Genomic DNA, 23,239 nt, shown 5'->3' on the forward strand with positions numbered 1-23,239 from the left:
AAACAAAGATTATCAGTCTCATTCCTTCATCTCTGATTATGACACAGGCATGGCACACATTGAGAGAGCAACATTGTTGCTAGAGTTTTGCAATGTTCAAGTGCATGGCATGACACTGGTAGCTTCAGTCACTCTCACTGAATAATCCGGTGTAAAATGAGGCAAGAGCAAGTTCAACACTGTGTATCTTGTCTATACTACCAGTCATGGAGTGAGAGAGCCCTTACAATCGCTGAGTGATTGGGTACCAAGTGAGCTTGTCCATAAAAAGCTCATATTTACCACAAATGAGTATCAACAACCAAGATAGCGAAAGGAGCCTATCTATCACAATATGAATCGTTAGTAGGTACTCGATCTTCGTATTATGGTCACATTTTGAGTGAATGTAAAAAGGTTCAAAATGTGTCCGTTACCGTTTACAAGATAAACAAGGTTGTTGGGCTACATTTTCTATGCGACTAACAGTTACCTAAAGGCTTGTTGCAAAATGCTTTGTAAATGTATTTGGTTGCTAAGCAGTCGCACGTGATCCTTGGTGAGTGACACCAAATGAGCAGCCAATACCCATTCAAAAACCTCTGCATGAACCGTAAGTCCCATACCCTTGCCGTGCGTAATCACTGTTTCAATCCATTGAGTACTGAGCAGTTCTGCTCACTGAATATCCAGATTTCATTGATTAAGTTCTGAGTCTGTCACACAAACACTTGGGTCATTTACATAAAATGGCTACATGATCAAGGGATTCTTCACAATTGCACCCAGTGGACCTTCACCTCTGTTGCAACTCCCTGGCAGAGGATCAATACATCATGGGGGTTGCTACAGGGTATCAAAGTGTGTAGTGAAGCACTAGTGAGATGTAGCATGTAAGTTGCCTAATGTGGTTTCAATGCTAAGATGGTGACACTTGAGTTTATTTTTTTTTACTTCCATGACAGGGGAGTGAAATGTACATTTTGAAATGCAAATCCTAAACACATAGTGTTTGTGAAAACAATTCTAAACATATAGTGTTGTGTGACTCCTGAAAAATGTACATTACATCTGCGTAAAAGTGCACAAAAGCATTTGTATAAAATTCATAACATATGTGACATGACAGCAGTACTGTACCCAGAGAAATATTTTTTGAGGGGTTCCATGAGAACTTTACATAGGGAGGAGGGTTTTACCCCCTTTTTCTCTTTTCCAAATGTATTACCAAAGGTATGAGTTTGGGGTGTAGAGGTGTTTGAACCCCTGAACCCCCTCCTCCTCCTGGCTATGCCACTGCATGACAGTAGCTGTACTTGATACCTTGTTGTACTGGTGATAATATTTGTTTGAGCTGGAGTATTTGGAGTGAAGTTAAGGTTTCTGTTGCAGCTACACATCGCATCTGCAAATGGTTACGTATCTGTCGTTGAGTTCCTACTAGACCAGCATGCCTCTACAGACGTTGTTGACAATGACCAGTGGCAACCTATTCATGCAGCTGCTTGTTGGGGGCATGTGAGTCCAATTCAGTGTTTCTTGTATAGTACTTGTATGATAAACCAATAGACTTTACGATGGTGAATGCAAATGTGCACTTTACTTTTCAGTTATACGGTGACTACCGTATGGTAATGTAGATTGTGCAGTACGTGTAGCTCAGTGTAGATACAAGATTGCAAGTTCTATCCCTCAAAAAAGATGCCGATAAATGTGAGATGACCAGCTCCCGTGGCGTAGTGGTTAGGATGATCGCTTTCCACGCCGAGACTGCGATGTGACACGGGTTCGAATCCTGTCACCGGCTGTGGTGTCTGAGGTTTTCCCTGGGTTTTCCGAAGACTTTCCAGACGAATGTCAGCATAGTTCCCCCTGAAGTCGGCCCGGGACGCATACTAACCCTTCTGTCCCCCACTCCTTCCTGCTGTCCTCTCTCCATCTGTACACATCTGTACACCGCTCATAGCCACAGTTGCTTCGCGGCGCTAACACGGAACAAAAAAAAAAAAAGTGAGATGTTCTGTGCATCATTGTGCAATCCAAATTCAGGAGCCTTGCATACTCCAGGCTTGCCATTGCCCTCTCAACACCTACATCTATTGCATAGCAGTTTCCAGTTTTCCACTCGTACGGATTAACCATTAAAGACGGCAAATAAAAACCTTCCTTTCGTGTTCCTTAGCAAGGCAAGACAGGTTGCTTGATTACATAATCTAAGCATCTGTGCATAACACGGAGACAGCAGCACACTGTATAGCAGTGGAATATGAACACAGGTCGTGCTTTTCCAGTCTGCCGAATCCTAACTGGCCGAATGCATCGATGGCCAGGAGACTGCCTTAACCCTTTAAAATTGTGGCCCCAGCTGACCAAATGGTCCACATGTTCACTCCCAACTCTCACTTTGTCGTTATAAGTAATACGTTCTCCCTGTGATTTGTTGATAAACTATTATAGAGGTCTTGAAACATCCTCATAGCTAGCTACAACATTGTGGTAGGACAGCCACCTCTAACAATTTGACTCTGGATTCTTAGGTATAAGTTTGTTTCTTTTTTCTTTACTTTTTTTAATTTTTTTTTGTCCGCTTCTAATAGTGCCTTTTTGTTACAAGAACACAAATTAGGTGATGAGGAACCTGCCTAAGCGATTTGATTATGCCTATTTAAGTACTAGTGCCTATTTTGCCGTAAACATTTGATTTGTAAAAAGAAAAAAAAGAAACTATCAAACTGATTTTCAGCAACAGAACGAGAGAAGGCTTGTGGAAGACGTCGCTTTGTGCGACTTGGCCACGCCACGTTGAAGTCATTCAGTGGTTGAAAGGGCACATTTTACAAAACTGTTAACATATAAGAAGCTTTGTGGTGGATTTTAGACCGGTTTCTGGTTCCTACCGGTTCCTACCGGTTACTATCAATATAGAATAATTTGTTTCGTAACACATAACGAAAAATCATATGCTCATCCCACAAGTTTATCCATCCTCCGCTATGTCTTTGTCGTAGCACATCGGACCTCTACTCGTATATCTGGTCACTACCTTTATTATTTTGTTCCTATAGTTTCTGGCATTAAAGAGTATGTGGAGAGCATGTCGGGGGGTCCAGTGACTGATAGGGTCGGGAACTAACTGTTCTATATCTTGCTGACACCTCTTTCTCTCTCTCTCTCTCGCTCTCTAATAAAAACCATGGGTTCTAATCTGTGGAGATAGTGGAGTGGAAGGAGTTGGAGCTGGAACAATGCTCCGTAGGACAATCTCCCTTTAAACAGTCTGAAGTTGAAGATTACTTCACTGAGATCTGTGGGTGCCAAACAAAGCTTCACTGCTTACAAGTTGGTGCTCAGGAATTTTTGTAATGGTTGTCGAGTCCAATTAGTAGCCTCCCTTAGACTGACATAGAAACTTCTCTGTGTGATCCCTTGTGTAGAAAACAGGTCACTTTGCAAGAAAAGCATTGTGTCCTGACCTCCCCCCCCCTTTCCCCCTTGCATTTCAGTCATTACATAGAGTATCAATTGACCTTGGTAGTATAATAGCATTGTTTCCAAAGCAGGACCTTCCCCCCTCAGAAAAATCCTGGACCTGCCCCTGGCTGCAACTATAACTTTATTTCTAGAGTAACTTTGTCATGACTGTATTATGCAATGTGCTTTTGTGTTCCTACACCTTCCTGTGGCAGCTAAAAGGCCGCTCACAATATTACTAAATAAATAATTACAGGAATTTTAATTAAATAATTTCCCCCTTAGAACATCATGGCAATCCAAAAATGCGCAGTATTGAATATACAAAAAAAAGCATTTTCCTAAACATCTGAGGTCTGGTAAGAACCCAAGATGAACTTGTTGTACAGCAGTGTGCATCGCAGGTTTGCCTATGTGGTGCAGTTGATGTCAGTTGGAGCATCCTGACAAGTGCCTGCACTTTATGGGCACAACTGCTATAATAGTATAGTGACAGTGTTGTGTGTCACTTGCAGCCGGATGTTCTCGAAATGCTGGTTCAAGCAGGTGCAGATCTGAATGCTCGAACAAAGAACGGCGAAACGCCATACGGTAACTTTTTGTTTATTGCATCTCGTATTTGCACATGAGTAAATCAAAGAAGTAGCGTCATCTCAGATAGTGATTTCATGTGCGCAGATATCTGCGAGGATCCAGACCTGAAGGAGAGAATCATGCAGCTCCGGAGTGAAATGGAGACAAAGAGGGCAATGCAACCGCAGAAGTTGCGCAGGACGCAAAGTCAAAACACTCGCAGGTATGTCCACCCAAGGACAATACCCAAATCATTCAGTGCTGATGTGCCATCTATAGTATTTACGGCATGTTCAGTGGTGTACTTCTAGACAACAGGCATTCACATACCCACAATTCATAGCAGTGGTCGATACTCACACAGATTGTGATGCAATGAACAACATTCCAGACAAGGAATATGAAGGTTACAAGTTTGACAGCCTCAGCTGTCTTGTTGTTGTGTGACTGCAGCTGTTTCATGCATCTGGATGCTGAAGTATAATGCCAAAACACCAAGGGCCATTTATTGTAAGCATAAAGATACGTGCAGAATACATATGCACGAGCTCAGAAGTCTAAGAAAGTCTACCACATATGTTTGTCCATTAACTGGAGTTAACATAACTTGTCACAAGTGAAAAGTTTCCATTGAATGTTTCACAGAGATGGCCAAAGGCTTGAACATGACGTCTACAAACAAATGTTGTCAGAGAGTTTCATAATTTGCCACCATACCACATGCATGTGAACAGTAGTGTCAGGAAAACTCAAGTTTCATTTTGTCATACTGTCCCTTTGCTTACAGCCACAGTAAAGTCAGAAGTCAATTTTCTGGACCCCCAAAATTTGAATATTTTCATTTTTGGAAAATGCCATCGGTGGATGAAACTCCCTGTAGAGTTAGTGTACTGTAAAACCCCTTAATGTCAAGGTCCCAATTTTTCGTGAATCAGGCACAGGTCCCATATTTCTGACTACTAAATTTCACAAATTCTGCATGCTAAAGTTTGTGACTTGATTTTCTTACTTAGTACGAAGTCGGGGATTGCCTGCACCGCACTTGATTAAAGTGACATTGCATATGCCTATACTATGAAGCAGTTTAAATGCTTAGCAATAACCTGTACAACCAACTGTGAAGATTAAGTTTGCAATTTCAGCATAGTTTTGGAAGTTTTGCTATAAATTTTCACATGCCTTAAAATTTGTAAGTTTTTAAATTCACAGAATTTGAAAAAAATAGGGGCTCATGAACATTAAGGGTTTTGCAGTATTTTTATTTTTCTATACACATTTGGGCTTGAACCTGTCTTTTTTTTTACCAAGCGTCGCCCTACAACTCAAGAGACAGTGTACAGCACGCTTGAGTTCGCAATTTTGACTGAGGTTTGCTTTTGTGCAGCTGACACACGCTTGCTCAGCTGCTGCACTTCAAACAAGTATTGCCAGTGAATCATCCAAATACTGGCAGTATATAATAATGTACCGTTCTCGATGTCAGTGTGGAGTATTCATACTAATAGCCATGCTGATATTTACTGCTTCTGTGGAGTCAGTCCACCATCGTCTGTGCTAGCAAAACACAAAAATGTTTACTTGGTCTATTAATGCTTGTGCAATTTCCTCTCTCACATGACTCAACAGCCAATCAGTGCGGAGAACAAGCATACGAGAGAAAGTGATGATTTCGAGGAGGGAAGCACGCGAGGAAGCTCGTATGTGGCAGGAGCAGACTCACGGAAAGGAGGAGGTGAGCCATCTCGTTGCCCATCCTTCCTTTCACTTTTACAGCGCTAACTCTATGAGGGAACTTTTGTCAAGGCCACGGCGTGGTTCCTGGCATTTTATTCGGCGCGCCATTGGTTGGTGCAGCAGCAAATCGGAGAGCAGATAAAAAACGAAAAAGAAAAGCGGGGTACGAGTGCACTCAGTGTACCAGACACTATGTGTGGCGGCCATGGGGAGTTGTATGCCATCCGCAGATGAGGAGGCTCTGCGCGCTGGCTGCAGCACGCAAACTGCATTAGCAGATTGAGCGATTAAGCATCCCAGTGCGCATTAGCTGCACGAAGACAACATGACCCAACACTGAGGGAACGCAAAGCTGTTGCGATGAGACGAAGCCGAGAAGATTAGAAAGCTAGGGAACACGAAGCCGATGCCAAAAGACGAAGGTGGGAGAACGAACAAGTACGCAAGCACGAAGCTGTGGCCACAAGATGTAAATGGTCCCAGACGTGTACTTGAAACAAATGCGCGTCCATCTGAGTTTGCACTGGCCAACGCCAAGTTTGCTGGAGAAGTTTCTGAATAACGAGTTTGGACATGTTTGTGACGTTCGTGATAGGCTGTGGTTTCTGACCAACATGTCACCGACACACACGCAGCACAGTGAACTGTTGAGCGTGGACGACACAACTATCGCCGTCACTTCTTCGCACGTGGATGCGAAAAGGCGTGAATTATTTCTTTGCTGTTTTTCAGTTTCTCTCGGAGGTAAATGGATAATTAATTTGTTGGCTGTCATCAGTGGCGTAGCCAGACTTCCAAGGTAGGGGGGGCTCGATACGAAAACTCTACCCCCCCCCGCTGATCCTGTGTCGACAACACACACATATACTTGTGCACACTGCAAACTGAGGATTAAAAAAGGGAACGAACAAAGTTTATTTAGACGTTCACAATACGATTACATGTATAGGCTGTCATGATCAATGAGGTGGTGTCACGAGATTGGAAGTATTTTGAAAAGCTCATACTTTGAAAACCATACAAGAGTGCTTCTTAGATAGACACCATGAACTGCAATAACTTTCGCGATCGTCACACTGGTCCCCCCCCCCCCCCCATATATTATGCTCTCGGATTTGCACGATTTGTGTGGGTCGGTCCGTGGCAGGTAGGGGGGGCTCGAGCCCCCCCTAGCCCCCCCGTGGCTACGCCACTGGCTGTCATGTACAAGCTGACCTTCTGTTCTCATTATCACTGCTGTGTCATTACACTGTCTGTGTATTCGCAGACAAAGCGAAAAACGTCGTCATTTTCTACTGATATGTAAGCATGAGTGCTCAACGTCATGCTTTTCCATGCACTGCTAACTGTGGGGCACAGCAAAACCACCTAGAAACAATGCCTGATCGCGTAAACGACGTGATGAACAATTAACGGTCCGCCAATCATGACCGTGCTTTCGGCGGCCGTAGCTATGGAGACTAGTCGCCATCAGCCATAGGGGCAGCCACTGGTTGCAACAAAAAGCCTGTATTTATGCTCGAAGGAGTGAGAGGAGGCATTAAGCAGGCCTCCTGTATCTAGGCGGCATTGGGCACATCCACAAGGTATTCTGTAGGAGACGACATGAAGAGATGCGTCGTCCACTAGTACGTGCGAATGCTCAACATAACACATGGCATAACTTTCTCCCGTGGGCAGGTTTCTTGTGTTTTCTTCCACTAGAATATTCTGTGGGGATATTGTTGATGTGAATACACGGTGTCACTGCCATTAAAGTTGAACCATCTTGTGACGAGTCTAAAATTGTATTTTGTTCACCTTCCCTCCATGTCGAGCAGCACGAGGCCAAGCTGCAAAGAGACATTCACGACAGTGAGAAGTCACAAATGGATGGTACGCCTGTTGACGACTCTGCCAGCTCAATTGCGAGCAGCGACCCCGTGCTGCTACTTCCACCTGCAGCCATGGACGCACCTGTTGTCCAAGTTTCCCCAAGCCACCGTACTTACGGCAATGGCGACTCATTGACAGCCTCGCTTCCCGCCATTCCACTCCCACCCCCTTCCTACGCGGAGGTATCCCCTCTTCCTCCACGTAGCCAGGGAGAAGCAGTCAAAGTGGAAATTCATGTAACCGTCAACACCACCAACCCTCAGCAGTCGACTGTGGGCTTTTCACCGCAGAACGGCACACTGTCAGACCTGAAAAAGCACCGGGCCGACAAGAGGAACAGCCGCAGCTCCCTGACACTATCAACAACCCAGCAACAAGACCTATTGGGCAAGATGGCATCTGCTGCAGTGGGACAAAATGGGCACCACTTCAGTGCCACTCTGAGGAGAACAACTTATGATGAAGAGATGGCCATGTTGCCACCTCCGTCCCCGACGACGTCTCTCAGACGATTCAGGAGCGATCCGTCAGAGATAGTTGGTGAAGCCCAGAAGAAGGGCTGCTGTTCACTCATGTAACGGTGTTTTGTTCTGTGTCTGCATGTGTGCAGTAACGCATAGTTGGTGTGGATGTATGCTTGTATGCATGGTCGTATGCTTCAGTGTGTTATGTGCTGTTCTTTTTTTTTTTTTTTTAACGTAGGGACTCTATGAGTTTGAAGTAAAAATGAACAGTCGAATATGAATGACAAGAACTGTAGTGTCTGCTATTGTGCTTGCTACAGTGGACTGATTCTTGAAATGAGCAGCTATCAAGAGGGGATAGGAGTACCCCACATGACGGGTGATCTTGACGTAGTTAACACACAAGATATGTTGCTGATAAAAGAGAAGCCTTAATTCTGCATGTTGAGCTGTGAATTTGTGTAGACTTTGGTATGGCTTATTTGCAACTTGCACAGCTGTGATCACTGAAAATCTTATGGTTCATACGATTAGTAATACTACATATGTAACATTAAAACACAGCATGACAAGGGTTCTGACTTACAAGCAGGTTTTTGTAGCCGTAATTAGAGAGACACCAATTGCTTACCTTGTAAAATGTGACCATATTTGCAGGGAGTGTTGTGCAGAGTAGTTACCGGTGCTGGAGGTGCACAGTCTGGTGTGTCATGCATAATGTTCAAACAACTAGCAATTCATTGACGTCAAGAAACTTGTGCTATTTAGTTCTGAATAATATAACAGTCTTCGTTGTCTGAATTGATTAACTTTGCCAATAACAAATCCTGATGCACTGTATGTAGTCAGCAAAGTGAAGATTGCATTGCCTGCCAAAATGTGGTCACTTTCAAACATAATTACACATTGCATGAGCTTAGGATGATGATATTACTTCATTTGAGAATTTTATTTTATGACATTTTCAAAATGAAATAATTTATGAAAACGATTCTTTCATATGTATGTGCTACCAAATAACAAAATGTAGACTACCTGTAAACTGATGCATTTTGTTTTCATCACAATTCAAATGACCATTGTTGGCCATCAACCTTGCATGCTATCACTCGAATTTACCTACCACCAGCAGCCACAATAACTTATCACTCGTATAGGGGCAGATTATACAAAACTGCAAAAGTAATATAAGAGACATGTATTAATATAGGCAGGTTGTCACATCAATGACTGTGTTCATACATTGCCTTTTTAGGTGTTTTTCGTTGTGCAGGGTGCTCTGGCAGCTCATTGACAGGAACCAGAAACTTGTTAGCATTTATTATCGGAGATCTCCTGCACACAATGGTGAGGGAAGTTCGAAAAGTTGCCAGCAAAAATTATGAATGTGGTGTCTTTTTTTTTTTTTTTTCACACATGCTGCATTGCATGAGAATTGGCCTTTAGATGGATGGCTACATAGTATGTACAGTGAAGTTTTTTCAAGTCTAGACTCCATGGCATTCGACTCCCATTTCATGCCATTCAAGCTTCTGATGTGTATATGTAGCAAAAGGTCCTTTGTTTCTGGGTTTCATATTTTTCAGTATGGGATGTATGAATTGGGATGTATTTTGGAAGTCGATACGTGTAGTTGGTGAGGAACTGGGTTTTGCTGGGAAATGTTCAGGACTTCAGTCTTCCTTAATGTTTTTTTTTTTTTTTGGTAAACCAATAAAATTAATAACAAGGAGCATTGATCAGTGTCTGGGCATAGGATGGTCTATTTACATAAATGAAAGGCATCATAAGGCGGGTAACAACTTGTCAGTTCTTAAGCTGACAAGTTGTTGTCTACATATTGAGATTCCCTCCATCATATCAATCCTATACACGTTGGGTATCAGCATCGCAGCTTCCATTCGTAGCGCACAGCAACATCATTGCAGGATCAGCCAGTCTGGTGTAGCCATGCCAATAGATCATATCAATACCTAGGGCCCTGTGATTTAAGGTCAAACCTGTTTTTACCCCCAATTTGCATCATCCGTCACTTAGGGTAAAACCCCAAAAAACCCGAAAACTAACTAGGCAAAGTGCAAATTCAGCCGCCAATACCGGCACTACAGGACGCTATGTTCCACTTCTCATGTTCATGTAAAACGCATGAAGCACAGCTTTCTTTTTTAAATTTTTATTTTCACCCAAAAATCTGCTTTTCCACCCGATTTTACCGTTTTATGGTCCCTGAAATAACACCTGATATTTAACCCTCCCCCAATTTTCAAAAAACATAAAACCCAAAGACATAGGGCCCTATCAATACCTGTGTTCTGGGGCCTAGCCTCCAAAAAGGTGCTATTTAGAGTGATTTCCAAGTGAATGTGTGTCTACAGGTACGTAAGTTGGAAGATGTCTGTAAGCCTCATAAAACTGATTTAGGAGACACCTCTGACATTGATACAGGGCTTGCTTCTAATCTGGAAAAGTTCAGCTGAGTTTCACCATGGGGGAGGGTGGTTTCCAGGGACACATTTGACTAAGCTTTACTTGTATTTTAAAGACTGTGTTTGGGGTAAGAATATTGGCGACTATTGTGTTTTGCCCAAGGATGGACCCTATGTGCAGAAGAACGCTGGTGCTACCGTCAATGTGATGCTTTTGGCAATGAATAAGTACTGCAGTCGACCGATATGACTATTCAGAAATGGGTCACAGTTTTAGTGCAAATGTGTGGTGCAAAATTGTTTTGTGCAACAATAGTTAAGCGAAGATAACAAATTATGAGTGGCAGCTTATCCAATACTAACGCAAGCTCAAGGGCTAATTGGAAGTTTTGATGTACAGTTTAAGCTCTTGCTTGCCAAATCAGCCTTATAAATGAGTACCATGTGTGTTTAAATGTTTATTGTGACTCTTCTGCACCCGGGTATTTTTTGTTTCGCAACCTAGACTTCTAGCTTCTGCATACGTATGCAGCATGTGCAGGCATGACACCTTGTGAAGTCAACAAAGTTCGGCACCCGATTGTGCACCTAGCAAAAAGTATTTGAGGCAACTGAACGTGAAAAATCCTATCGAACCTTGTTTACACACTATGAGCTTTTTTAATGGTGGAAAACAGAATTCTGCAGTGGTTTTCTTTCTGCTGTGCTGCGTGGTGATGGCGTGTATTTGTACAGCTTGGGACAAAAGTTTATGGAACATGGCACTGTCATATTTCTTCATCAGAGCAGCCCCCTGCTAGATATCAGGAAGATATAAAATAAGAAACGTGCGACCAGCTATTTTATCCATGTCAGTATGTACGTCTGCTCCCGTTTGCTGCTACGGTGCCGCTCCAATGAAGGAATGCGACAATCTGAGGCTCTGTAAACTTTTGTCCCAATCTGCACACCTATGTGGATGCATTCACTTCTGTATGCATAGAATTTGAGACCTATTTGACCACAAAAGTGGCCAGTGCTAAATTATAACCTCTTTGTTAAGTGAGAGTTTGTGTACAAGCACAGTCGTACAAAACTGTACTTGGTTTGCCTGTTAGCAAACCTTATACAGTGCAATCCCATTAATTCGAACTGGAAGGGACCAAAGATTTGTTCGAATAAAGCAGAGGTCAAACTAAAGGGAGTCTCTATGAATGGTGGGCCTGATGCGCTGACTGCGCATATGCGCAGTCAGCTAGCTCCATCGGGACTCGTCATGGCCTGCTTGCCTTGCCGAATACTGAAAATCTAAGATAGTCATTCGTATTCTAAAATATTTATTTACAGGCAAGTATCAGAACCTCTCAGGGCAGCTAATACGATATACGTGCTTGCGTTCGCTTCTTCAGCCATGACTCTATCAACATCCTTTGTGATGTTGAACCCAACTAATTCATGAATCCTGTGAATGCAGATATCACCAATCCATTTTGAAAAAATGCTGGCCTTCATCCACACCTTTTGTTGACTGTGTAGTCAACAGAAAGCGTCCTGATCATTGTAAAAAAAGTGGGGCATACTTGCTTTGCCGACCACAAGAAAACAGCATTAGCTGTGCCAGTTGCATTTGTGCACACCATTACGGTGATTCGTTCCTTGCTCCTCTTTCCTCTGGCATAAGTATATTTATAAGTAATGGTCTTATAAGTAACGAGTAAACTTAACACTGAACAAGTGCCAGCAGCACGTTGGCCGCTGGACAATCTCGTTCAACTAAACCGTAGCACACGTTAATATGTTCGAATTACCGGGTGTTTTCCCCCACTAAAATACACCACTTTTACAGGATCCAAACATCAGCTCGAATCAAGAGATTTCGGATTAACGGAATTGCACTTGTAACTGTGCACTCATAATACAACTTTCCTTCGCACTTGCGCTTTTATCCTATGCCTCAAAATTTGGTGTGGTTGTGCAGTACATGACTGTGTAAATAGCATTACTGTACTTTGCTTTCATGTTATCAATCTAGTGAGACACAAGTAGCAGTAGTAGTAATTAGCCCTTAGTTCCCTGCTATTGTATTATTTTGTGTGGCTTTTTCTTTTCTGGTAGTGGCTGGGTGCTGCATATTGAATATCTTCTTGCTTAATCCCAACAACACCATGCAAACAGCAATGAAAAGGATTGTCTTTCTACCGTAGCCATGGGATGCTTTCACGTGCTAGAATGTGGAAATATGTATGACCTTATTTTGTTTACAATGGGTGCGTTAAGTGGCTGCTCCTGAGCACGAGTGTTTGGCCCTCCTACCGTTAAGTGGTTACGCTCGTACTCCGAGTTTCGTACGCGAGCACACTCTTCATGCCCCAGCTTTTGGAGGGCGCATGAAGAAGGGGTATCTAGCCCAGTCACGTGACCTCTTCCCTCCTCTCCACCCACAAAAGCGAAGAAAGAGAACGCCGGTTGTCGGGCGGCAGCAGAGTAGAGAGGGTAGAACAAAGAGAAAGGGAGAGACGGCAGCACAGCAAGTGTCAAAGTGCTGTTTAATAGCTGCTCCAGGAGCATGAAACTTGGAGCGCCCGAGAGAGCAGCTACTTAACGTGCCCAATGGCCAGTCAAAGGACTCTGACGAGAGACGCAATGAACACTGCCTGTCGCACAATGACAGCTGATGTGGCTTTACTGTTTGACATCATGTGTAGAATATGTGCAGTACTATATACTCGTATACACATATATCTGTATGCACAGTTATCTGTAACACACCAGGCAGGTGCTGCATATCTATTGAGACATGATACGTACTGTTCTAGAGACTTGTTGCACAATTTTCTATGAGCATTGCTTCATTGCAATTGTGTATAGGTATTCTTGTTACACATCACGATTGAATGTTACTGTGGGTGGGTGTTGACATTTGGGGGATAATCTATTTTTTGTGTACTTTTTAGTTGTTATACACACGCCAGCTTTTTGTCAATACATTCCATGTTTGTTCATGTACTCAGGGCTTTTCTAGTGGGGCTTTCAGACAAAGACACTGAAATAGCAAAGTTAGCCTTTGTAGTGTGTACTGCTGGTACGATAAAGGCAAGCGCGTGCTGAACTGCAAGAACCATTAGTTTTGGAGGTGTTTCTTCTGACTGGAATGAGCACTGGATCAAAAACTGTGATATTGCTGAGAGGAGGTTACCTGAGAAGCAAAATACCTCTAGATTCAGTACCGGTTACATGTTGAACTAAACTCGTAACACACAGAAACCATTAGTTTCTAGAGTTGTACCCTTAAAACAAATGTGTACATTAGTAGAACCTAAAGCTTTCTGGGCTCTCCAGCTTTGGGAGTGCATGAGCATGTGTGACATGCATGTACTCGCAATGATGTATATTTTGACTGTAGCTTTGTGGTGCAATGAAATTTTGCAGCGTGCAGTGTATTTTTTTGTGAACTGTTGGTGAGAAAAAAAAATTACCAAATCTAAGGCAATGTATGATTTGCAATCCAACCTAAGCAATACCTATGTAGTAGATTTTCACTCACCACAGAAAGCTATAGTGAGGGAGATACAAATGTACTCATCCTTGATTGAGCCTTGCTCATTCTCCACACTGTCTGATATAAAAACTTCACTCTTTCCATAGTTTGTGCCAAACCCCTGTTTCTGAGGAGAGGACAGTCGTATCTGTGGAACTGAAGTGAAGTGCATTATCCTACATGCAGATTCAATCAAGCATGTCATTAAAAGAGAGATGGTACTTGTAAGTTAACGACAAAAATTAAGCGTTCATAATGTGTGCAACTGCTTTAGAGCTGGCTATGATTCCAAATGTGCAAACACTCACTTGACACTGAAAGGTGGCCTAATATTCATCATTAAAGCTACATATTGACTGATGAGTATTTTTGTAAGTAGTTGACTGACTTCAGCGTGTAATACCCATGGCTGTACATGACTAATAAACAGCAAGTATCTCGTATTGTATCTGTTGTGAAAATTCAGTGCACTCCTTCACCAAGATCAGCATTCAAAAATTGAGTTTTTTGTTCATTTTTCCTCTACTTCCTAAAAAAAAAGCAGGCATTCATATTGCTATACTATACAGTGTACGCACTTATCTCTGGATTAAAAAAAACAATGGCTTTCAACAAGCATTGTCTCCCATTCTGCTATCTCACGTTTGCCAAAAAGCCCCTAATTAAAGAGTTAATTAACGAATTTTAGGTTATTAGCCATCTAGTATTACATATTTTCTTCGAGAGGATGTCCACCTGGTCGTATAACTCAGCTGCAAAAACATGTATGCAGCTCTCAGTTTTTTTTCTTTAGTCTGGTGCAGCTGAAGAAAAAACACCCTGCTTACTGAAGTTGGACGCTGAAATTACGCGAGTAATTTGCAATGTAATAACATGCAGTGACTGCACCATAAGCAACTACACAATTCAGTGCAGACAGGAAATAACTTGACTTAGAAGACTAAATGTGTGAGTAAAAAGTTATGGCCCCGAATTTACCGAAGCTCCAGTGCAAATGGCGCAGAAGACGATTGAAAAGATGTTTTTGGCCTTTTTGACATACAGTATGACAAAGAAAACTTTCAAGCACTCAGAACATCCAGGACAACTGCAACAATGCGTTTTTACCATCTACTTTGGTACAATTCGCAAAACGTCTGCAGCTAAATTATATGTTTGCATTTCCAATTGCTTATGAAGTCACCACAATTTTGGAGGTGCTAATTGGGTGTCTCCTTGTGCAAAATTCTAAAGCTGCAGACACTGTACATCAAACATGGGGAAACATCAAACTTTTTTACTGTGTGAAGGGGGTCACCATGCACATCTAGAGCCCTGTGCTGTTGGGTCAAACCCAGTAAAACCTGTTTGTGTGTGTTTTTGTAAAGAAAACCTGAACGTACACTCCAGTGTGTAGCGTAAGAGTGTCACTGTGTGTGATGAACAGTGACTTAACAACGAAAGATACTGTGAAATGCTCTTTTGCATGCACATAAAAAATGCAGCACTGCAAACATACATGAAATATATATCAATATTATTCAATTTCGTACATAAATTGAGTATCCTTTAAGGTCGCCATGAAACTTCAACTTCATCTGTCCTGTACCTAGAAAAAGTTCAACAAAATTTATAGCTGAAATCATCTTTGACATGAGAGTCAGTTACTTAAATAACATACAGAGTACAAAAAATATTAAAATAATTAATGCTCTAAGCTTCAGGTCCAAGAATAGAAGACTCATAGGAGCATGTTATAACTGTTCAATCTGTGTCATAACGAGGGGGCTGTCATACCAGCTTTGGGGATTTGAGGAAACAAATCGAATTTAAATCAAATCTGCTAAATCAAATCAGAAGGAGCTAAATCAAATCCAAATCAAGTCCAGATGTGAATTCACTTGAGTAAATCAAATCACTTTGAATCCGGATGTATTTTCAACATGCCAAGTCAAATCCCTTTTTCAATCCGAATTTTTCAAATCCATCATAAATCCGGAAGACGAATCAACACTGCTGAACAGCTGCAGAATGGTTTCAGAATCGACCGCAGTTTTCGAAGCTCAGATTTTTACACAGAATACTTAATTACTAACACTAATGCCTAACAGCTGCATAACTAAGAAAAAGCGGCGAAACATGGAAGACATACTACATCAGTGAAGCTCCATGAGCATATAGTGCAGCAAAAAGAAATGGGAACTTGACTGCAGGACAAATATTGTGCTGCCGGAAATGCTGTGCTTATTACTTCCTTGCCGCTGGTCTTGGTACCGTATACCTGCCACATGATACATTTCTTGCTGTGCAGTATGTACGAACGAAGGCAAAGAAGTATGTGAAATAAAGAGATGGGAGAGCAGCATAATGATACAGCACTACAAAAATTTGTGGGGAGTTGGAAGAATAAGATGGATCCTAGCGCTTCTTTTTTTTCGCGCATGAAGTATAGGCCGTAAATTGACGTAAGCAGCGTGCAAAACAAACACAGTGAGTGCAACTGTGTTAGTTATGGGCGTTCAGGTACAAGCAAATGACAAAAAACTGTGGATTTAGTTTTTTTTTTTTTAAACAAAGTATGTATAAGTAACTCAACAGAGGTATAAATGGTAGGATGTGACAAACCTTTGTGTGCAAGTTGTCTCCTCAAACGGTGTTATCTGATTGCTACAGAACATTTCCCATCCAGCATGTGCAATCATAGCTCCATTGTCAATGCAGAATCTAGGATGTACAAACAGGTTGTTCTGCTTAGAAACACAGCAAAAGTGCACTTCGATAGGATGTCTATGCAAGCAAGTGAATATGACTGTGCATTCCTTTTCTTTTACTTCTGCTCTGTCAATGTATTGTTCCAGATAAACAGCTCAAGCAGTGTGTTGAATCATGTTAAATTTGTAGTTTGTGGTGACTATGATTCATTACCTTTCGTCTGTTGCAAAAAGTTTGGCATTGCGTTCTTCTGCCATGATTTCCATCATTTCTTGAAGCCTTTTGTTACCTATGACAAAATTATGGCACTTAAATGTCAATGGTGTGATACTATATTATCTATCTGCATGCAAGGAAACTTCCTGCAAGAAGTACTTACACCCAACACCACCGACTATTAAGACTTCTCTAGAATTTGTATGTGCCATGGCTCTTTCTGAACAACAAAGAATGCATCATAGAAATGGACATGAAATTGACCTTAGCAGCAAGTGTTCAGCAATGTCAGTAGAGAAACGTACCTGTTATTTCTACTAGCATTGCAAATACTGTTTCTTGTAATGAAAAACAAAGGTCCTCAGGTGTGCACTGGTGCTCTGAAAGCAGTGCACCTGCTCTTTCCTGATAATCAAAAGAGAGACACATGAGCCTGTAGCAACTTCCTTACCTAGAAGTCTTGTGCACTGCATCACAGTACCCCAGGGCCAGCACTAGGGGGCTTGCGAGAAAGGTTTTAGGGTTTCCAAAGGGTGGCCCATACACACAAATGTAGCCTAGCCCCTTGGTCAGAGCATGCTACAGTATTTGTTCTTCCTGTAGTGTGAAAAGCTCACTGTAATATTTTTAACAGTCACATCATGTTGCTGCAAATTTGAGAATTCTCAAAATTTAAATTTAAGGTACCTATAGCCTATCCTGATAGTACCAGAGCAGTTTCCACCTCTGAATGAATACTACAGCAGGTCTAACAGATGACCTGATCTCAAGCTTGCATTTAATATCTTTGCACTCTAGAGCAGAGCATTTTAGTTGTATTACAGATAGAAATGCTGGATCATTGTTTTGCTGTACATATAGACAGTAGCAAGAACATGCCATATAGTATGCCTGTGCTTCAGATCTGGGGAAACAGTTTTCTTGTGTAAATAATTATAACAGACTAGATTTTTATTGAGTATTTGCCAACACAAAGACACAAGGCAATTGTGAATAGTTCGCATTTCAAGAGCACCAATACCATACCAACATGCACAATATAACTTTTGGTGTTTTTCGCAACAAGAACCTTCCAATCGCATGTCAGGCTTTTTTCAGGTGTCTGAATCATGCTGGTGTCTATGTAGGAGCTTTTGGTTAATATTCACAGCAATGCTTAAATACAATATGTCTTAGTATGATATATGCCACAAACCTCAATGAAGGACAGCAGGCCTGAAAAAGATGCATCCATGCCTTTGACGACATATGGCAGGGATATGAATTTCTTTCCTCTGCATTAGAAATCGTAAAATTACTCAAATTTATCAATATAACCTATGTAGTGAAACGAGAGCTGGGTAGAACATAGAAAGGTAATTTTTTCATAGAATCCTCATTAAATTCTGCTACTTCCAGAGGTCTCAGAAGAATTGGCCATCAAGCTTCTTCCTTGTCCAACGACTGACACATGTTAGATAGATGAGAATGCCTATGCTCCCTTTTAAATTTCTCATAATTGCATAATTACCAGCTGCTTCAGCTTTTACCTCAAGGGGGCATACAGAAATAAAACAAAAGTATTTTTCTGCATCGCATCAAAACTCAAAAGTGCAAAAAAGGCATGCGATATAAGAATTAGCATCTACATTTCTTTCTGAATTCATGGATATTGTGGATAGAAAAACAATGTAAAATTCTATTTCCAACAATTGTTTTTTGCATAAATTCACATGGTTAGTGTAGATTGACGAGACTGATTACATTCACAAAGACAATTTTACTTTACACTCATAAATAGCTTTTTTGTACCAAGTGGAAGTTCTGCTGTGGATGCTAATAATGTGCAACATCAACAATGGGAATACGATCAGCCACATCCACGGACTATTTCATGATTGAAGGCATTTGTATTACACCAAGATGGTGCTTAGCAAGCTCTATAAGAATACAATTTGGGACAGTTTCACCATAGACATAGTTCCAAATTTAATCAGTACAATTAATCATCAAGAGTCATGCAAGGATTGGCCATGGTATCACAGGAAGATAGTTTCTTCTAACAACAGGGCACATCAGAATATATATGAAACTCACTTTTTTGCCATTTGCTCGATGTTGTAACCTGGACTTGGGTCATTTGACAGCTGAATGACATTATACCATTTAAAATATATACATCTTTTCAGACTAATGTTCCTTATCAGTGCCAAACTTGCCTTCAAAACCCTTGCAAACCTGTCCAAACAGTTGCCAACTGCAATGTCTATCGTTTCTCCAAATATCCTATACCTCTTCTCGCTATAGGCGATCACCTAAGAGAAGTGTAAAGACCAGTATGATAATGCAATACATTTATGAACTCTTAAAATTTGACATTGTTGATTGAGAATAACAATGTGCTACTTTCAACATTAAGCAAGCATTAAAAAGGTTAAAAAACACCAGTTTTGAATTGGGCAAAGTTCCACAGAAAATTGTGAATTAAGTGCACATATCCAAATGGTGGTGGAATAGACAAATTCTCAGGAAAACCTCTGACCTGGCATCAAGCCATGTAGTTGATTGCGATAGCTTATAAAGATTAATGCAAGGTAGCAGAGTCTAGCTCAACATATATATAAAACAAACACAACATTTACCCTTAACGCCAAAACAACAGCAGTTGATATGAAAGTCAGAGTGACAATGGTGGGAATCAGTCGACGTTACCATCATGCGGTCACGGCCTTGTCATCAACGTACCATTACTTTGTTCAAATAAACAGGACATGCATTCATCCTCTCCACATCCCCCCCCCCCCCACTTTCTTGCTCAGCCACACATTCACACAAGCACATACATCACAGTGTCTACCTGAATGACCCAGGTCTTGGTATATCAGCACAGTGCAAGATTAGGGTGGCTAGAATCGCTACGGGAAAAAAAAGGGAAAGCTCCACAAGGAAATAAACTTTTAGTGAAAGTGCATGCCTGCATGTGTGGATATGTCTCAGTGGTTTCATGTGTCACTGAAGATGAAGCTATTGTCACCTATCCATAATACTCGTCTTGCAGCTCTTATCAACTGAAAGGAATTACAGCATACTCTGATTACCAACAAGCACTGCAAGATGAGCAGTGCTTTGACAAAACTATTGGATTACGTTTTATCACAATAACACAGCAATTGACATTCAAGTGTAGTCACTACCACGCAGTAATAGATTTCTCACCTGTGTATTCCCTCCACTGACGTAAAGAACTGTAGGATTTTTAGCACCTGTGACAAGGCGTCCCATCTCGATGTCTTTTAGAGGAGTTAAAGGTGGATGTGCCACTGGATTTCTCTAGTGTTTCAGGTAGTGCTCAATGAAACCATGATCAGTAATAAAAAATTATGTGAAAGTTATTAATGGTAGACCAAGGATTTTACCAGCATTCATCCCTCACAATAAAAATAAATTATGATAAGAACACATTTTGTATTGATATGCATGGCAGTAGCCAGCATACCTCAGCAAAACTCACTCATGCTCAATGTGATGAATGAGCTGAGCATGAGGAAGCTGAGCAGGAGATGAGTGAGCATGAGCAAAACTCGTGCATGAGCATGAATGAGCAAACGAGGAAATGAGCACGAGCAAAATTCACTCATGAGCATGAGTGAGCAAATGAGATGAGCATGAGCAAAACTCACTCGTGAGTAAAGATGAGTGCGGTGCGGGTATACCCGCGGGTACCTGCGCAAGCTTGTTCTTTGCGGGTACACATTTCCATGTCACTGTGCGGAGCCGTGCGGTCGGTGGCGCCGCCTTCGCCGGCATTTCGGATCGGACTGAACGAGAAATTAAACTCTGACTCGGACAGTGACTTTTGGAGGAGCAGTGAACTAGGAGCGCTTACATCCATCCATCCATCCAGCATACGCGTTGGAAAAGTGGCTCGCTAACGAACAGTGTCCTCAGCATCAATAAATCATTTCGTACTGTCACAATCATGTGGCATAACTGAAACATGCGTACACATTGGGCTGCGGGTATATCGGCGGGTATGCGGATAGGCATCAGGATGTGTGAGTGCGGATGCAGGTTGAGCCGATGACATTGCTGCGGATACGTGCGGTTGCGGGTACGAATTTTCATACCTGCACTCATCTCTACTCATGAGAATGCTCATTCATGCTCAGTGTGGTGAATGAGCTGAAATGATGCTCAAACTGGATTAATTGAGCATGAGCAAACAAGGAGAAACGCTCATGCACTGTGAACTAAGCAGCGAGTGAGTGAGTGAGCAACTGAAGAGCTGAGCGGGGAGTGTTTAGCAATCGGACAGCTGAGCAGAAGAGCTGAGCATGAAGAAACTGGAGCTATAAGGACAACGGACAAGACACGAGTAAACAGGACCGGCTGCTCCTAATGAGTTAGCAAGCAGAGAGCTGAGCACTGAGTGAGTGAGCATGAATGAGCGGCAGCCAAGAGTGCTGACCTAAGGTGAAAATCCTGGGCAATTCCTTGCGGTACGCAGTAACATACAATGCCTTATCCTGCTTTGTTCATCTTCGTATACCGGTAGTACAATGAAAAAAGTTACCAGCGCACGCTTTATATACCTTCACAAAGATAGACGTTCATTTTGTGGTCACTGCACCAAATCCCCGTTATGTCACCATTGACTTGGGCAACGAGGATTCATGCTTTGTACGGTTCAGTAGGTGCATAATCGCTGTTCATCGCAGAAAAAGGATACGACCAATACAGTGATTTACTCCAATGATTGGCTTTTTCCAAAGTTGGGCCACTGTGCGTGCTACAACCGCGACAGCGACAAGTGGTGCTCCCATACCTGGACCTGTCAAAATTCACACACACAAAAAGGTCAAAGGTCACACTTGTAGTAGAGCTACAAGTCTAGAGTGAGTACAACTGCATGAAATGATGTGTAATGATCAATACAAGGCACGAACTGCCTACGATGGATACCTAAACTTGGCCCGAACTGGCCTCGCTTAAAAGTATCTGCATCCCTTACCTTTTGTGTAGCAAACAACATCAATATCTTCATGCGTTATATTAGCTTCATTCAAGGCTTTTTGCAACACATCAAGAACGTGAGTTCTGTGATGGTTTGCTGTGTCACGAGGTAGAAATCCTGCGTTAGACACAACACACATTTGCATATCAATACAAAACTAAGGTAATGTGGCATTCATTCACATAATATACCTTCACCAGGCGGAGTGATAAAAGTCACTCTAGGATTGGACAACACTTCACCGTCCTTTACGATTCCCACTCCTAATTTATTAGCGCTTCCTTCGAATCCGATTGCGATTGTCATTTTTCTTGAAACTTCACAAAATGCTTCGAAAGATAGGCGTATGGATGGATGGATGGATGGTTTGGCACCCCTGGCGGGCCTCTTTGTAACGAGGGTCCAGCTCCGGCGGAGCGGACATGCAGTAAGAAATAAAAAGTTCACAAGACTACAAAGAATACACTGTTTCTTCCACTCAGTCTGCCTCTGTTGTCACAGTCTCTTGTCCGGTAGATCGTCGTGTCTTTTGAAACCAACTTCTTAGTCTTCTTTTCGTTTCCCTGACTTCCGTTTCCGGTTCGTCGCCGTCGTCTGCGGTGAAACCCAGTGCATTTTCGAGCGAGCACAATCGTCGAGTTCCCAACCCCTCACATTCGAGAATTACATGCCTAATATTTTCCGGTGCTTTATCCTTGCAGAGCTGACATCGTTCCTCTATGTCTTCGTACTTACTCCTCAGTACCCTGGTTCGGAGCATGCCCGATCTCGCGTCGAATAATAGCCCGCTCTCCAGTGTGTTGTCGTAGAGATGTGCCTCGTTTCTTATGGATGATTTTGCAGTTCGGTATAGTTCCAATGATGGTTTCTTCTCCATTTTTCTTTGCCACTCCTCAGTTTTCTTTTCCGTGATTCGTTTTCGTATTTCCGCGTGTGAGGGATTAGCCGAATTTCCGTTGATGAGCATTGTCGGTATTCCGTATTTGTCTGAGAGTTTTTTTGTTCTTGATTTCCAATTCGTTGTTACTCCCATGAGGTGGATGGTTTTATATATTATCTTCGGCCACCTGTAGTCTTCCATATCTATTAGTCTCCTTTCATATGTTATCTTGCTCAGGGCCTCTCTTGCTTCGAAGGACGAGATTCCTAGGTCTCCCATGACGGCTTCATTCGGAGTAGATCGACCTCCCCTGAGGGCCATTCTTCCCACTTGTCTTTGCTTTCTCTCGAGAAACTCTCTGGTTGCGCTTCCCAGGCAGATTACCGGGTGCATTGTTGCCAGATCATAATCTTGGAATGG

At 42.1% G+C, this 23,239-nt stretch overlaps 2 protein-coding genes across 4 annotated transcripts in view; one reads left to right on the top strand and one right to left on the bottom strand.

The window, feature by feature from the left end:
• Positions 1-14,482, top strand: part of LOC135378106 (protein phosphatase 1 regulatory subunit 16A-like) — a 241,484-nt gene extending 227,002 nt beyond the window's left edge. For all 3 annotated transcript variants that reach the window (XM_064610986.1, XM_064610987.1, XM_064610988.1), the window contains 5 exons: positions 1,372-1,497; positions 3,966-4,041; positions 4,129-4,246; positions 5,650-5,755; positions 7,578-14,482. In XM_064610986.1, the coding sequence (XP_064467056.1) occupies positions 1,372-1,497; positions 3,966-4,041; positions 4,129-4,246; positions 5,650-5,755; positions 7,578-8,210 (1,059 nt within the window). In that variant the 3' untranslated portion in view covers positions 8,211-14,482. The remainder of the gene's footprint in view (positions 1-1,371; positions 1,498-3,965; positions 4,042-4,128; positions 4,247-5,649; positions 5,756-7,577) is intronic.
• Positions 14,483-15,538: 1,056 nt separating this feature from the next.
• On the bottom strand, positions 15,539-22,728 carry LOC135378107 (probable tRNA N6-adenosine threonylcarbamoyltransferase). The gene is made up of 12 exons (XM_064610989.1): positions 22,131-22,728; positions 21,937-22,056; positions 21,655-21,756; positions 20,142-20,215; positions 19,145-19,240; positions 19,023-19,072; positions 18,142-18,220; positions 17,252-17,351; positions 17,110-17,166; positions 16,944-17,019; positions 16,644-16,742; positions 15,539-15,627 (listed from the first exon to the last, which is right to left on the bottom strand). Exons 1-12 carry the CDS (start codon positions 22,243-22,245, stop codon positions 15,588-15,590), a joined length of 1,008 nt encoding a protein of 335 aa, XP_064467059.1. The 5' UTR covers positions 22,246-22,728; the 3' UTR covers positions 15,539-15,587.
• Positions 22,729-23,239: the final 511 nt, after the last annotated feature.

The sequence above is a fragment of the Ornithodoros turicata genome, chromosome 1 (assembly GCF_037126465.1).
Source record: "Ornithodoros turicata isolate Travis chromosome 1, ASM3712646v1, whole genome shotgun sequence".
Classification (NCBI taxonomy): Eukaryota; Metazoa; Arthropoda; class Arachnida; order Ixodida; family Argasidae; genus Ornithodoros; species Ornithodoros turicata.